The 16,013-nt window shown below is 36.9% G+C and overlaps 2 protein-coding genes across 5 annotated transcripts in view; both read left to right on the top strand.

The window, feature by feature from the left end:
* LOC133843177 (protein bunched, class 2/F/G isoform) overlaps positions 1 to 16,013 on the top strand; it is a 130,048-nt gene that overhangs the window by 24,903 nt on the left and 89,132 nt on the right. The window lies entirely within an intron of this gene.
* Positions 6,101 to 8,020, top strand: LOC133843204 (integumentary mucin C.1-like). Of its 3 annotated transcripts, none has more exons than XM_062276661.1 (3): positions 6,101 to 6,211; positions 6,281 to 6,854; positions 7,029 to 7,154. In XM_062276661.1, coding segments are annotated over exons 1-3 (591 nt in total). In that variant the 5' UTR covers positions 6,101 to 6,195; the 3' UTR covers positions 7,030 to 7,154. The 3 variants fall into 3 exon arrangements, with proteins under 3 accessions (XP_062132645.1, XP_062132632.1, XP_062132639.1); XM_062276648.1 differs by adding an exon at positions 7,533 to 8,020 and having other exon boundaries at positions 6,102 to 6,211; positions 6,281 to 7,475; XM_062276655.1 differs by lacking the exon at positions 6,101 to 6,211 and adding an exon at positions 7,533 to 8,020 and having other exon boundaries at positions 6,812 to 7,475.

Genomic DNA, 16,013 nt, shown 5'->3' with positions numbered 1-16,013 from the left:
CGCTGTTTGCTTATTAAAAATCAATGAAAAAAACTTAAATTTGTATTAAATTTTAATTCATGCTTTCGCTTCTCTCTCTCTCTCACTTGCGCTCGCTCTCTTGCTTTTCACTTTGCAGCATTTTCAACAAAATGTTTTTTGCAAATTTCTCTGCAAAAAAATGGTTAATGTTTTGTTTTGCTGTTAATGGCGCATTTTTTTTATTTCACACGCGCACATTTTTAGCATCTTTTTTTATAGTATGTTTTGTGAGTGTGTGTGTGTGTGTTTTAGTATTTGTGTTTCCATTTAACGCTGTGTTCAGCTGAGGGGGCGTTGCATGTCTGCATTAGCTCTTGGTTTTTTAGCAGCAGTGGCAACAATGTTGCCACTTTTTAAGTGTCTTTTTAACTTGCACAAATTATGAAGATAATGGAGGAACTCGAAAGAGAGTTAGAAATGAATATTCTAGCTTGTAAAAAGTGCTGCAGAAAAAACTTTAACAAGTTTCTCCGTGCAAAGAAGTTCTTTCAACTTTTCACGAAATAACTTTAAAGTAGTTTTATTCTTCTTTCTTTTCGCTTATCACACAATGTCTGCAGCATATTCAGCATATTTTCCCAATCTAATCGAATTGCTTTATATACAGAACGAGAGAGAGAGAGAGAGAAAAGTTTATTCGTTTCTGCTTTTTTACACATTTAATTGATTCTTAATATGCTTCAATTTAATTGTGATTCATAGCACACACAAACTCGCGCATAAATTCTGCTGTTGCTAGGCAAAACGCTTCTAATCTCAATCGCACTCGAGCCACACACAACCTGCCCCACTGTGACTGAAACTGACTGAAAAGAAAAAAAAAGTAAATCAAATGTGAAATGTGAAAATATTCACACAAAAATGTTGAACAGGTGTTTCCATGTGCAAAAAGGGAATACCTCAGATTACGTCGATGCGGTCTTTCAATATAGCTTAGCAGCTCTCTTTCTTTGTCTTTCCCTCTCTCTCTCTCTTTCTCTCTCTGGTTGTTGTTGACACCTTCGCTCACATGTCTAAACGTGTAAAATTGTGACAGGCGCCAATCGTCGACTTTTATTGATTTATGCGCGTAATGATTGATTGATGATGGGCTTTGACTTTCGGCTGTTTGATATTTGCAAGTCAAATTTAATCGAAATCAGAGAAAAAGAAGAGTCAAGTAAAGAAAGAGAGCACTCACACACATACAAACAAAATAGAGAGAGAGCATTGCAAAAAAAAGAAAAAACAAAGACAAATTAAATGAAATAAACGAAACAAAAAGCAACAAGAAATTATTGATAGACGTCAGTTGGCTGGCGATCCTATATAGCAAACATATAGAGCACATTCTAACTGAACTGTTTGTGAAGAAGAACAGAGAGGGAGGGGAAAGGGGGAGAAGAGATTGAAGGTAGGGGACGAAATGCGATGATATTTGGGGAAGAAGCGAGGACAGTTGAACGGAACCCCGAGCACATGATTTAAATAAAAACGTATAACAAAGAATCCCAACAAAAAGGAAAATAACAAACAAAAACACACACACACAGGAATATCGAGTATATTCATTTTGTATATGTATTTGCTCATAAATTTCGAGCCAGACGGGGCGAAAGATCTACGAAAATGAATGTGTCCCTTCCCCATCCCCCGCTACCCGAAGAGTCCCCTCATTATCCCATCGGCATCCCAATTGTATCTAATATCAGTACAGTGTGTCACAGCAATCAAACTTATCAAAACTATCGATTGCAATATCGATAAATCATTTTAGGCAAAAAGCTAATTCAACAGATTATTTTCCACTCTATTGTTATTGGTAAAAGATCTACAAAAATGAATGTTTCCTCTTCCCCGAAGAATCTTCCTCAACATCCCAATTGTATCTAATCAAATCAAATTTATTTAACTATCGATTGCAATATCGATAAATCATTCTTTTTCGACAAAAAGCCATTTCAACTGATTATTTTCTATTTTATTGTCATTGGCGAAAGATCTACGTAAATGAATGTCTTCCATCCTCAGCTCCCCCTTATCATTTCATCAACATCCCAGTTGTATCTAACATTAGAACACTGTGTAGCAGTAATCAAATGTATCTAACTATCGATTGCAATATCGATAAATCATTCTTTTCGACAAAAAGCTTTTTCAACTGATTATTTTCCACTCTATTGTCATTTGCCTGCTTTCACCTTTATTGTTCAACACTCACAAAGGGAAATGTTTTTGGCCTTCCCTTTGTCCTCATCCTTTGGGACAACTTTTGCCCACTTTTGGTGGGCGGCATCGGCATTTCCGTTAGCCAGGCCGTCGAGTATAGCCATTTCCTGGCGTCTGGCAAGTAGCACATGGCACTTCAACTGCCTGTTGTTGGTTGGTTGCCTTGTTGGCTTGTTGGCCTTTTGGCCAACCGGATAAATTGTGTTTTTCGGCTCTTGTTTGTTGTCCCCTTGTTGTTGACCACACACAAAACCTTGAAAACTGTTGTATGGAAATTGAATGCGGCAAATATGGCGTTGAATTTTCTTGGCAACCAAACCGAATTATGCAGAACACAACTATATTAAAAGCAGATTATCTTAATTTAGCATTTAATTATGGCATATGATAAGCGACTATTCTTGTTTTTGTTCCTTTTGGCGATGATGTATGCCCATCTTTTGCTTAATCTGACTTCCAGTTAATTTAATCATGTTCTGCACGTGGCAGTGAAATTATTTGCGATAAACTTTTCCTTATGTGCATGCTCAGCTTTAATTTGTTATTTATTTAGACAACAAAACAACAACAAAGAAATCCCCTTAGACAAAAACACAGTCGAGTCGAGTCGGTAAACAAACGGCAGAAAATCGAACCAACAAACGACGAGCCAAGTTGCAATATGAAGAAGATGAGAGAGGGGGGGAGGGGAGAAGAGCAACTTGCTGACAATAACTTGTTTGTCCTTGAGATTGATGGCACATCTTTATTTATTGGGGAATATTACACTTAATAATATTAAAAAAAAAGTGTTCTATTTTTATTGATTTTTCCTCCCCTTTAAATTTGATTTATTTCTGGTGCCCGCTTTAAAATTGTAAATGTCAGTCTAAAGCGAAAGTAGCCGGCATTTTGTTGAGGGGGGGAGACAGGGTTACAGGGTTCTGTTTACCTTTAGCCGGTGGGTTCGCTGCCATGGAACGACCTTGACAGCGAAAACAAAACTTATTATCGGCGTATGTAAACAAACAATCACAGAAAAGTTGATTATGGATTTGCATTTTTTTTGGGCAGACCCAAAACTCTGTTGTACATATTTTCAACTAGTCTCTCGTCGCTAGGAAAGTTACAAGAAATGAAAACTGAAAATCAATAAAAGAGTGAGAAAGAGAAATGGGAATGGAAATGAAAATGGAAAATGGGGGAAAATGTCAAATGGCGCTACAACAACAACATGAAAAGCCAAAAGCTGAGTGAAAAGCCATATTACAACTGAACGTGAAAGTTGTTGTACAAACAGCTCAAAATTTTTACACCGTTTTGGCCTGTTACGACCGGGGACCGCCTTCTCTTTCATTAGCGTCAGTTTGCCAAAGGGGCCAAAAGACAGACGACTGTCGACTGACGCCTCGCCTGACGCTGATTTACACGGCGGGGGCGTGCAAAGCAAATGTTGTCAGTTTTGCAGTTTAACAGTTTTGCACATAAACAAAAGCCTACAAATGAGCTGAGATTCAACTACAGCTGCGCTTGCTAATGAAACTACAATTGAACTGCGTTAACTTAAAGCAAATTGAGTAGCAATTGTGACCAAGGTTCAAAGAGGTTCCGTTTAAGAGGGAAAAGCTAGGAAAGACATGAAGCATCTACAGATATTGTAATTAATTTTTGTGTAGATATGACTATGTCCGCCTGTCTGTCCGTCCATCGATATAAACACCTAGATCTCAGAGACTACAAGAGATAGAGATGTACTTTTTTTTGACATCACTTCTAATTTTTGTAAATTTTTGCATTGCCCACTTCCGACCCAGCAAATTGAAAATATGGAACAGTAAGCTTAATTTTATAGAGATTGACTTTTTGATACTTCCAATAATAACTGCAGTATTTATGATTCCTACAAATTTGATTGTGATCAGAAAATGAGTGTAGAAGTTATTTAAGAAAGACTTTACTACGAGTCTTAGTATATTTTGCACTCTGTGGTATATTTTAAATATTGAACATATCATTATACCAAATATAGCCTTTGGTAGATTTTGTACTCTATGCTATATTTTCAATGAAGGTCTATATCATTATACCAAATAATATTTTAAGTATTTTTTGCGATATAAGTTTCATTTGGATAGCGAGAATCTTCGAGTCCAGCATACTCGACTGTAACTTTTTTACTTCTTTTATTTTATATCCAAGCAAAATTTGTATAATTTCTTAATTTTCTTTTCTACTATTCGTTGCCATCATAATTAAAACACAAGTATTTTAAGTTTTCTTTGTCTCTTAATCAAATTCGTTTACAATTTTGTTCTCAATCTGACATAATTAGTTTATAGTGCAATTAGGTATAGAATAACTGATTGCAAAGAAAGCTGATACAAGTAAATTCTCTTGTGTAATTATCAACAAAAGTAATATCAGATTTGTTTGTGTCTCGATCAAAATCTTCCGCGTATTAAATGACTCAAGCATCTGCTCGTGGAAATGATTGAAACTGGTTCGTTAGAATCTTGAGTATTGGTAGAAATCAGTTTGAACAGATATTGGCCTGTATGCACTAGCTAATCTCAAAGAAAGAGAGAGAGAGAGAAGGAGGCAGGTCGACAGATGGCTTTTCCCCTCATTAGCGTCATTTGGAACCACACGAATGTGGAAAGCATTCGCTGTGGGGGCGTCTGACGCTTGTTTGACGCGACGGAGCAACAACAGCCACAAGTGTGCGAAAAGTTAATAAGCGTGTCGGCGACAATAAGACTGCCCTGTGACGTATGCAGGTGCTGCACATATATATATATATATATGGCTGGTATCAGATTCTGGTTGCGCAAGTGTTGTGCGTGACAAAATGCACTTCTTATCACGGCGCTTTTGCTTTGCGTAGCCTAATTTGGTATCAAAGTTGTTGTGGAAGGAGTTTTGCCGCTGGGTCGTTGCCATTTTCCATTGTATTTTCGCACCTAATTACTCCCCCAACAAGCAGAAGAGAGAAAGAATAAGAGCGAGAGAGAGAGAGAGAGAAAGAGTGGGGACAGTTTTACTGTTTGCTAATTCATTAAGCATATTTGTTTGCCCAATGGCAGGAAGAGGCAAGGAGGAAGTGTTGTGTGTCATCAGATAAGTTGGCTGCCGTTTATAAGAACTAAATGGCAACTCGAGCGAGTTGTTGGCTGACTATTGATTGCCTCAGTCCATAATACATAATAACCAACCGATTCCACACTGACTCACATTCACTTGCCTTATTGGCATTTCCGACACTCGCATTCCACAAAACCACAGTTCGTTGTCATCTCTGATTAAATGATTTTAAATAAAACTTTTCTCGAGTTGAATTATTTCTGTCTGTAGCATCACAGGTTTTCCACATAATAATACCATATAAATTATTATTATTATTATTATAAATAAAGCTGTTCTCGAGTTGAATTATTTCTTCACAATTCTTCCACGTAATAATACCATATAAATTATTATTATTATTATAAATAAAGCTGTTCTCGAGTTGAATTATTTCTGTCAGCAGCATCACAATAATATTATAATTACGTATGTGTAACAACGCTCTAATTTTACTTTCAATATCAACTGTTTTTATCTTTCGGAGAATAATGAATTGGTCTACACATGGTTAATGTACGTTGAACTTTCTTTCTCTGTATGGAGATGACATAATGTCGCACATCGATTTTAATTAATATTAATAGTGTTGTGAAGTCAGTGTATGAATCTGCTTCTTATTTGTGAAATTCGTGAACTGAAACCATAAATTTAATTGAACAACGATGGAGAGGAAAAGTGATAAAATCGGGCACATCAAAAGGACCATCTTTGCGTTATCAGAATCTAAGCGACAAGTTGATAACGCAGCAACCAACAGGATGGCACTTCATTATAAAAGCGACTGTCAATTTCATTTGGACCAAACTCTGTCAAAAATTGTGAATACTTCAACAACCACCACAAGGAGCTTCAAATTTACTCACGATGAGAATACAATATGGTATATTACATCGAAAATCGATCTGGAGGATTCCATTTTGTTTAACTCACTCCTTCTAAAATTTTGCAGTCCTGTTGCCCATTGTTGTGGCTATTCTTGTGAGCAGCGCAGGAGCAGCCAGAATTCGTCCTGCAGTTGGTGCCGTTAACAACGCTTTGTATCAACGCTTTGTCTGTGCCAGAAAGGCCGATGGATTCCGTACTTTGCAGCCTGGAAGTTGCTCACAATTCTACGAGTGCCAAGCTGGCGTTGCCAAGGCCAAGTCCTGTCGCAACTTCTTCGATCCCAAGAGCCAAAAATGCGTCAGCTACAACGTTGGTTGCGTTGAGGTTAAGCAGGCAACGAATATGTATGCGGAGGTTGAAGCAACAACATGTGAAACAACCACACTGCCCTGTGAAGAAACCACTACAACGTGCGTTCCTACAACAACAACCACATGTGAAGCAACAACCACTACAACGTGTGAACCTACAACAACAACCACTTGTGAAACAACAACCACCACATGTGAGCCTACAACAACAACCACTTGTGAGCCTACAACAACAACTACTTGTGAATCTACTACAACCACCACATGCGAGCCTTCAACAACAACAACCACAACAACAGCTAGCACCACTACAACAACAACCACTTGCTCTACAAGCACAACAACGACGACAACAACCACTTCCACAACAACAACTACATGCTCTACAAGCACAACAACGACGACAACCACCACCACCACAACAACCACATGCTCTACAACCACATCTACCACCACAACAACAACAACCACTACTACAACAACACCTTGCTCCACAACGACAACAACCACCACTACAACAACCACCACAACAACGACAACAACCACATGCTCTACAACAACATCTACCACAACAACAACCACCACTACAACAACGACAACAACCACATGCTCTACAACCACAACAACCACCACCACCACAACAACAACAACCACATGCTCTACTACCACTACTACAACAACGACAACCACTACCACCACTACAACAACGACGACAACAACAACCACATGCTCTACAAGCACTACAACAACAACCACCACCACAACTACAACCACTTGCTCTACATCTACTACAACAACGACAACAACCACCACTACAACAACCACCACTACAACAACCACTACTACAACAACGACAACAACAACCACATGCTCTACAAGCACTACAACAACAACCACCACCACAACTACTACAACAACAACCACTTGCTCTACATCTACTACAACAACAACAACCACTACTACAACAACGACAACAACAACCACTTGCTCTACATCCACAACAACGACAACAACCACCACGACAACAACCACAACCACTACCACCACTACGACAACCACTTGCTCTACAACCACAACCACCACCACCCCTGCAACGACAACAACAACAACCACTTGCTCTACAACCACCACAACAACAACCACGTGCTCCACCTCTACAACAACCCCGTGCACCTCGGCATCACCTACGACGCCTACAACAACCTCCTGCCCGCCACCGACAACAAAACCTTGTTCAGAGACGACGACAACAGTTTGCTCATCACCAGCAACAACCACATCAGCGACAACAGCTTCCTCTTGGTGGAGGTTGTTTTAGAATGACAATAGTTTGAGATACCACCAAGACACGATGGGAACACGAATGTTATATTTAGAACCAATTTCATATTCTATTACAAAGTCTCTTCCTTTAAGCATCTGCTGCTATTCCTTTGTTTTCGCATCTTTCTTTTCACGATTAAATTTTCTTCTAAATTCTGGAGCATATTGAATTGATATTTGCAATTTTTAAAGCAAATGAGATCAATTTGAGTTAATTAATTAGTTAAAATTTGAACAGATCTAAATTCGAATTCTGATTTTTAAGTCCAATCGCAATTTGCATGTCTAATGTGATCCAATTGGGAAACAATTCTAGAATTTTTTGGCAAACAACATTTAATTAGGCAAACAACGTTAAGAAAAGGCAGCGAAGCAAAAAAAAGACAACGTCATAAATTTGCAGTCATAAATAATTAATTAATGGCTGCCAAAGTTGGGAATTCTTTGTGTAGGCGTTTATTGAAGGCCGTCGCAGCTTTACACCCACGAAGTCAAGTTCCAGACAGACAATTTTGGGATGTGACTGTTTGGAAATTCCTACAAATTGTTTTCTTTTGATAAAGACAATTGCAAAAAGAATAATTTGCAAAAGTGAAGATACCTTTAGCTACCATTTTTGGTAGGAAATTTATCAGAGACACTTCCGAATCATGTTGCGAATGTTTTGTCTGCGACTAAATGGAAATATCTTGTATAAGGACTTGAACTATTTCCTCTTTTTGTATAAAATTGCAAAGCACTAAGCTTTCGTAATTTTGTTTTAGAATATTATTAATCGTATTATTATTATATGAACATTCATATACATTGTGAGTCACATTCATCGAGGATCCGGAAAACATTTGCTAAGTGTCGATTCTATATTTAGTTTCGCAATTTTCGCGTAATTATTTTTGTTAATTTTCCGCAAAACTAAATTTAGCAAAAGTTGCAAATTTCACTTTCTATATTATTGCTTTGCTGTGGCGCCTCTCTCCGCGCTTCTCATTTCTAGATACTCCTCTTGTTAAGTTTTGTTATTGTTTTTTCTCCTTTTTTGTTTCTGTCTCTGTCTTGGCGTCGCGTCGCTTAACTAGAGATCTTTATGTACATTTGATATGCATATGTGTGTGTACATATATGTATATGTGTGTGTATGTATGTTTGTGTTGTTGCCAATACATGCATAGTTTAAGCCGGTTTTTTCTTTGTCTGCAGCTTGATGCCGTTTTTAGCTATTTTGCCGGTTTTATTGTTTGTTGTTGTTTCTGTTGCCGTTTATTAGTCATCATCAAACCCCTTTCCCTCCTCCCTCCACCCCCCGCTCCAATCGCTAACCACCCAACCAACAAGGCGGCCATTTACAAAACTCCATTAAAGTCTCTCTGCCTGTTTCTTTGCCGCTCTCTCTCTCTGTCCCTCTCTCTTCTTTCGGTCTTTGTTTGGCACTTTTGAGAGTGAGCTTTTTTTCGAATGTTTGCTGTGTACGTGAGTGTGTGAATGTGTTTGTGTTGTTGTTGCTCAGCTGACGTGAACAGAGCCACGCAGCTGTGCGAACTTAACTCCAAACAGCTGTTTTGTTGTTGTTGTCATTAATGCTGCCGGCGTTGGGTGACAACGCCCACATGGCATCCACAAGAGCACACACATGCACACTAACACACACCTACACACATGGTTAGCAAAAAAAAAGAAAAAAAAAAGAAATGTGGAAGTTTAATCAGCATTTTGTGGGCGGAATGCAGTTTGACGAATTGTCGCCATAGCAGGCAGCTTTTGTTCAGTTACATTGGTGGTTTATTTATGGCATTTTTTAATGCATTACCGTAACTAATTAATAAATTGCTAATTGAATTGAAACACTTTGCGGCCGCGCGGCGCCTTGACGCTCCATTAATTTCGCATTCATTTTCTTCACACGCCAAAATTTTGCAATTAATTTATTTACTTTGCCTAACGATTGTTGTTGTTGTTGTTGCTGCTTTTGTTGTGCCAAATTGATACAGACGTATGCATTTGTCACGCTCACACATTGAAAATAACAAAAAAAAGAACAATATTCCCAGTCGAAATCAAATAAAATGCAAACAAATTTGTTAAACGTCAAGCGCCGCGGAAAATTAAAAAGTCGCAACAGCAAACAAAAAACACAACAGCAACGAAAAGTATAAATAACATTTAAATTAAACGAAATTTACCAAGTGATCTTTTTTCTTTCTAATTATAACAGCTAATACTATCGGGTATATTAATTATGCAAAAGAACATAATTTAGGTACTTTACCATACATATTCTTTAATTCTTCTATCTCTGCTCTAAACTTTTCAAACTATCGATATTTTTACTATCGATATTTATAAATACTCATCGGCATGACACTATCTAGTCATCGCAACTATTTTCTGTCTACCCACAACGTTTCTTTCCCATTTGTTTTGATCATTTATTTCATTTTTCATTGCCAAAAACGAACGCAGTCACCCATGGCCAACGCCAGGGGGCGCTGCAGTGGCGGCTTCCGCACAGTTCTCGGTGGGTGCAGCGTGTTTGGATTAAAGAAAATACAACAACAACAAAAAAAATAGAATCGCAAAAACTGAAAAAGCTATAATAAATCAAATCAACAACTACACAAAAAATTGAGCATTGCAAATTTGATTACAAGTTTTTCCCGAGAACATTTGCAAATTGTATGACAAACTGAGGTCGACGCTCCGCTGAATTTGGATTTACCGAGAAGATCATTAAACGCAATTTTGTAGTATTTTTATGAAAAAGCGGAATGATTTATTTTCATAGCCCATAGTTGCGCTTAATTGTGGCATCATTAAAGCAACACATTTCCACATTTTATGTTGATCATATGAAAAATACTATACTATACTAATAATATCGAGCTATGCTTCCTGACTGTACGTTTTTAATGCATTTTCATGGTTTTCCTTTATGCGGGAAAACAGGTTTTGTGTTTTTGTTTTTCATTTTTGGGCTATTTTTAATTTGCGAGTCTAATAAATGATTAAACGAGAATTACGACTAACAAAATGTTTGTCATATTTATCAATTTCGGGAATTTAGTTTAGTTTCCATTTCCAGCTTTCACTGCTGCGACTCCTCAAAGGTATCAGAGGGAGCGCTTATCAGTGTGATAACCGCAGCCCCATCGATTATGCGAGTCTTACGTGAATATATGCCAGTTGTGTACTTGAAATTTTGAAGGCTTTTGCAATGTGCACTTGATAACATAATATTTGGGTCTAAGAATACTGCAGCTGGTGTTTAGGGTTTGACTTAGAGATACTCTGTAAATGTGGGAATGATAAATAATGTAGGATTAAATATATATAAAATTGTTTTATTTAAGTCCTTCTATTTATGGAAACAATAACCAGATGATAGATAAATTTAATATAGCATTTTTTTAGAGAATTGGGTAGTCGATAAAACTCTTAATTGCTTAAAAATCTTAACACTTCAAGTATTCAATAATGTATTATTTTGTGAAGTTCATTGCTAGATAGATAAAATTTATTTCAAATTATAAACTTCTAATTTCGACTTGAGTTCCACACTAAAAAGATACTAAACACTTCATACAATACACATTAGTGTTAGCTGACAGCAGGTGGTTGCTATAGAACTCGTTCTAATATACCCTTTGTTGTTGCAACGCAATTGAGAAGCCGAAGAACTTTGTCGTTGTCATTTTATCACTTGGCGCCAGGGCGCTTAAATTGCCGTGACGATATCGCGTGGGTTGTTGGTGTGTGTGTGTGTGAGGGTGTGTGCGTGAGAGTGTGTGTCCATGCAAATACATTTGCACACTTGCGTTCCACATCAAGTGGAAGCTATTTGTCGCCTCTTGGTCTTCGCACGTTCTTGGGATCGCGTTTTGTTTTGCATTTGCTGCGACAATGTTTCGTGCCTGTTGTTATTGTTGTTATCTGTTAATTTGTTTAATTGATTGACAGCAACAACTATAATAACAGCAGCAAATTGGAAACAAGGCGACGGTCATGATGCCAAAAAAGTAAAAGAGAATTGCAAAAGTCAAAAGAAGGCGGCGACAGACACAGACAAAAAAAAAACACAGAAACAATTTTCAAAACATTTAAAAATAGTGCGCAAATTGCTATTTTTATATTATACAAAACAATAACAAATGTTGATAACTCTCTCGCACTCGCTCTCTGTCTCTTTTGCTGTTTACCGTGTGATCAACAGTTATGTCGCTCTCTCTCTCTTTGCGTTTCCCTCTCTTTCCGCCTTATCAGTTTGGCGCGTTCTTGTTGTCTTGCTCAGTTACAACGATTTACACACGTGAATGAATCGACGATTCTCTCGCTCTCTCTCTCTCTCTCATTTACGATTTTCACTCTCTCTTCATCTTTGTGGCGTTTATCTCTGTTTTGCTTTCGTCTAATTGCATTCTTTCAAGAGTTTTGTTTTGTTGTCTCGCTGCCGTTGTTATTGTTTTTGCTTCCACTTTGCTGCTATTCTATTTCTATTGCTACCTCTTTTTTGTGTTGTGTTTTGTTGTGTTGTGTTGAGTATTGTTGTTGTTATTGATCAAACTGTGCGCATTGCACATTATCGCCATGTTTGTATTTGTTGCCATTTTTCGTTGTGCTAAAAAAGGAGAAAAATAAAGCAAAACAAAACGGCCAAAAAGAGAGGAAAAAAATAGAAAACACATTTTTTATTGCGTTGCGGACTTGACTTTTTTCGCTTTGCTTTGTTGTTTTTATTGCCCAACTAAAAAGAAATCGCTGCAGACCTGAAATATTAAAAAAATAGTATATAATAATAGTAACATTTTATGTTATAACATAAAATTTATAGACTTCATATTTTTTATAATACGTTGTCGATGACTTAAATTTCAAACTCAAAATAAGTATTTTTGGTGTGGGTCTTGGCTGCATAGTTTTAGAGCAACAGATCAGTAGTTATGGGTACATTTCATTTTGTACCAGTTCTCTTCCAATACAACAGTTTGAAATTTGCTGTACAAATCAATCAGTACATAGCAAAAATTTACCTATTACATGTTTGGGTCTCCGCTAAGCAATTAAAATTGCCCGAACTCGGGAATTTCCCATTACGAAATGTCCCACCAGAAATATCCCATGGTTTGAGAGGCACAGTTTGCGTTAGGGACTTTAGTCTATACATAAACCGCTTGTGCAAGCAGTGAACTGCTATACCAAAGCAGTGCTAAGTAGTTCATTGATTTGTCAAAGCAGGACAAAGCAGTTGATGTGTCAAACGTTAATTTTCAAATTACACTTAAGCAGTGCATATGAAAACTTTTAAACTAATAAACAATTTTTTTCTTATTCTCATTACAGGTAAGCGAACAATGACTATTTAAAGCACAATTATATTAAGCGTCAAAGTGAGTAGTAAATGTACCTACAATTTCCCCCTATCCGCAAAAACAATTGAAAACTCTTTCAAAAATGAAAATCCTTCTCACATTTCGCATTTCAATCCGAAATTCATGCACAATTTGTCTTGTAAATACAACAACTAACCAAAGCATTAAACATTTGTCCAAGTTACACCATAATTAATTAAATTTGTCTCTGTTCGTTAAATCGTTGTTGCTATCTTTGTGTCTCTTTTTCTCGCATTCTTTCTTTCTCTCTATCTTTGACTTCAATTTTGAGCTAATTGTGTTGTCAACTTAAAAGATTATATTACGAAATAATTAAGTGTTATACAACATGTTATATCTCGATAATGTTTTTCTAGTCGCTTTTCTTTTGCCTCTTTTGGAATACCCTCAGTTAGAGTATTTAACGTAGCTCAATTTTCGAGTAAAAGCAGCAGCCATCGATGAAAATGTTGCGATAAAATGCGACTTGCGTTTTGTATTGAATTTTATTTCATTTTTCATGGTTAATCTCAGATGAAACTAAAGAGCTCCAAGTGAGGATAGGGGAAGGAGGGGGAGGGGAGAGGCGGCCCCCATGTTGACTGCATTTTGCTTTTCACAATCGGATTTTTCTCTCTTTTCATTTTCTACGTTTTTCACAACTCGTAGACAAAAGCAGCCTCAGTTCCATTCACCTAATTTCTTTTCGTTTCGAAAAAAATAAACACAACACTTTTATTTCCTTGTTTGTTGTTGTTGTTTATGTTCAGTGTGTCGCCGTAGAAACAACAACAATAACAACAACAAATGCGGAGCATAATTTTGCATTGTTTTGCTGATAGGTAGAGGGGGGAAAAACATGTGCGAAACTCGCATGTAATTTGTGCATTTAACTTGCAACAACAACAACAGCAACGTCAACAAGTAGCAAAGACAATGCCACAACAACAACATTAACAACAACAACAACGACAGCAACAAACAATTACACATTTGGGCATTGCACGACAATTGTTAACATATTTTGTTTTTCGTGCATTATGCAACAGAAATAATCACAACAAAAGCGGCGTCGTTTGTCGGCATTGTTTAGTTGTTGTTTTTGTTGTTGTTTGCTTAAATATGCCACATGCATATTAAATTAGTTACTTTAATTAGAGCTCCAACTTATTTGACACTCTGATTCTCTTCAGTCCCTTGAAATTTTAATAAACTCTGCAGCAGACAAAATAAAGTTGTAAATTCAAGCCAAGGAGAAGTTGCTGATGTTAACCAAGCTTGTTCAGCACTTAAAATAATATCCTTGCACAATTTCAAATATTCTAGTAGAGTAAATTAAATAGAGACGACTTTATTGTGTAGTTGTACAGGGTATCAGACAACTTGAAATGTTATGCAGAAGCAGTCACGATTTTCATTTTTAATGAAATACAAGTTAAAAATAAGAGTTGCTTGCTGATTTGTACTTTTGAAATCATTTTTCACTCTTTAAAGAAGTAGTTTTTGCATAATTTGTAAATTTAATTTTTAAAAAAATTTAAAATTAAAGTTACTTGCTTTTTTTTTTATTTATTACGATGTGCTTATTTAAAGGGTTAGAAGATTTTTAACAGATTCGTATTTCTGACATCAGTTTTAACTCTTCATAGAAGTATTTCTTTTATAATTCGTAAAATTCAATTTTAAAAATTACAAGTTATTTGCTCCTTTTTAATTTTTTATAATCTTGAGTTCTTTATTTATTTTAAAGATTTCTGAAGTTATTATTACATGTGGATATTGATTGCTAACATTTGACTTTAACGCCAATCCAAGCTATAACAAACCGTTTTAAATAGTATAGTAAAGTGTCTGAAATACACTGCGCTTTTTCGCTATACTCCTCAAATTTTAGGTTACGTTTTTTTAGACCATCAATTTTGCATTTTAGCTTGATTAAAACAGCTCTGACTCTTGATATGACAGCATTCTGTTTATCGATAATTATTACTATCGGTAACAATAGTCATTTTTGTTAAAGTAATGTTCATAACTCTAACTTCAACTTAACTTTTTATCGATGTGCTTCCACCGATAGTAACAGTTATCGATAAACATATCGCTGTCAGTCAGAGCTGTCTTAATCATGTCTTAGCTAATATGCCCAACAATCGCATTGGATAATTAAGAGAAAAGCGCGCCAAATGAAAAGTTTGGTTGTTGTTATTGTAGCTGCTGCTGTTGCAAGTTGTTGTCGTCGTCGTCGACGTTGTTGTTGTTGCTGTGGTTGTTGTAATTGTTGCAGTTATATCCCGGATGTGTGCGGCGTTGACTGAGTGCTGCTAACTGCAATGCTGCTTTGCCAGCTTGCAACTGCCACTGTTGATGTTGCTGCCGTTGTTGTTGTTGTTGCAGCTGCTGACTGAAAATGGGGGAAAAGTTTTGGCTGCTGTCGTTGTCATCGTTGTTGCTGTTGTTGTTGTTGCTGTCACAAGATCTTTCAGCCTGGTTGCATTTTATTTATCGTTTTGCGCGTTGTGTTTAGATTTGAGTTTTGTGGCCAAATTGTGTGCGCCACAGAGACACACAACAAAAAGGAAAAAAGAGGAAAACCCTGGAGAGTGTGTGGCAAGAAAAACCGTTGATGGCAAAATGTGGAAGATGGAAGATGGAAAATGAAGATGTTTTTATTAGGTTCGTCAACGTGGGACTTCAAAAGGCGCCTGGCGGAAGACAAAATTGCTGCTGAATTAATTGGCTGCACTTTTCCATTTTGTTTTTCTCTCCATCTCTCTCGATGTTTCTCTCGCTCTTACTCATCCTA

This window comes from Drosophila sulfurigaster, chromosome 2L (assembly GCF_023558435.1).
Source record: "Drosophila sulfurigaster albostrigata strain 15112-1811.04 chromosome 2L, ASM2355843v2, whole genome shotgun sequence".
Classification (NCBI taxonomy): domain Eukaryota; kingdom Metazoa; phylum Arthropoda; class Insecta; order Diptera; family Drosophilidae; genus Drosophila; species Drosophila sulfurigaster.
Note: the sequence above shows the minus strand (reverse complement) of the source record. Positions and strands in the feature narration are given on the sequence as shown.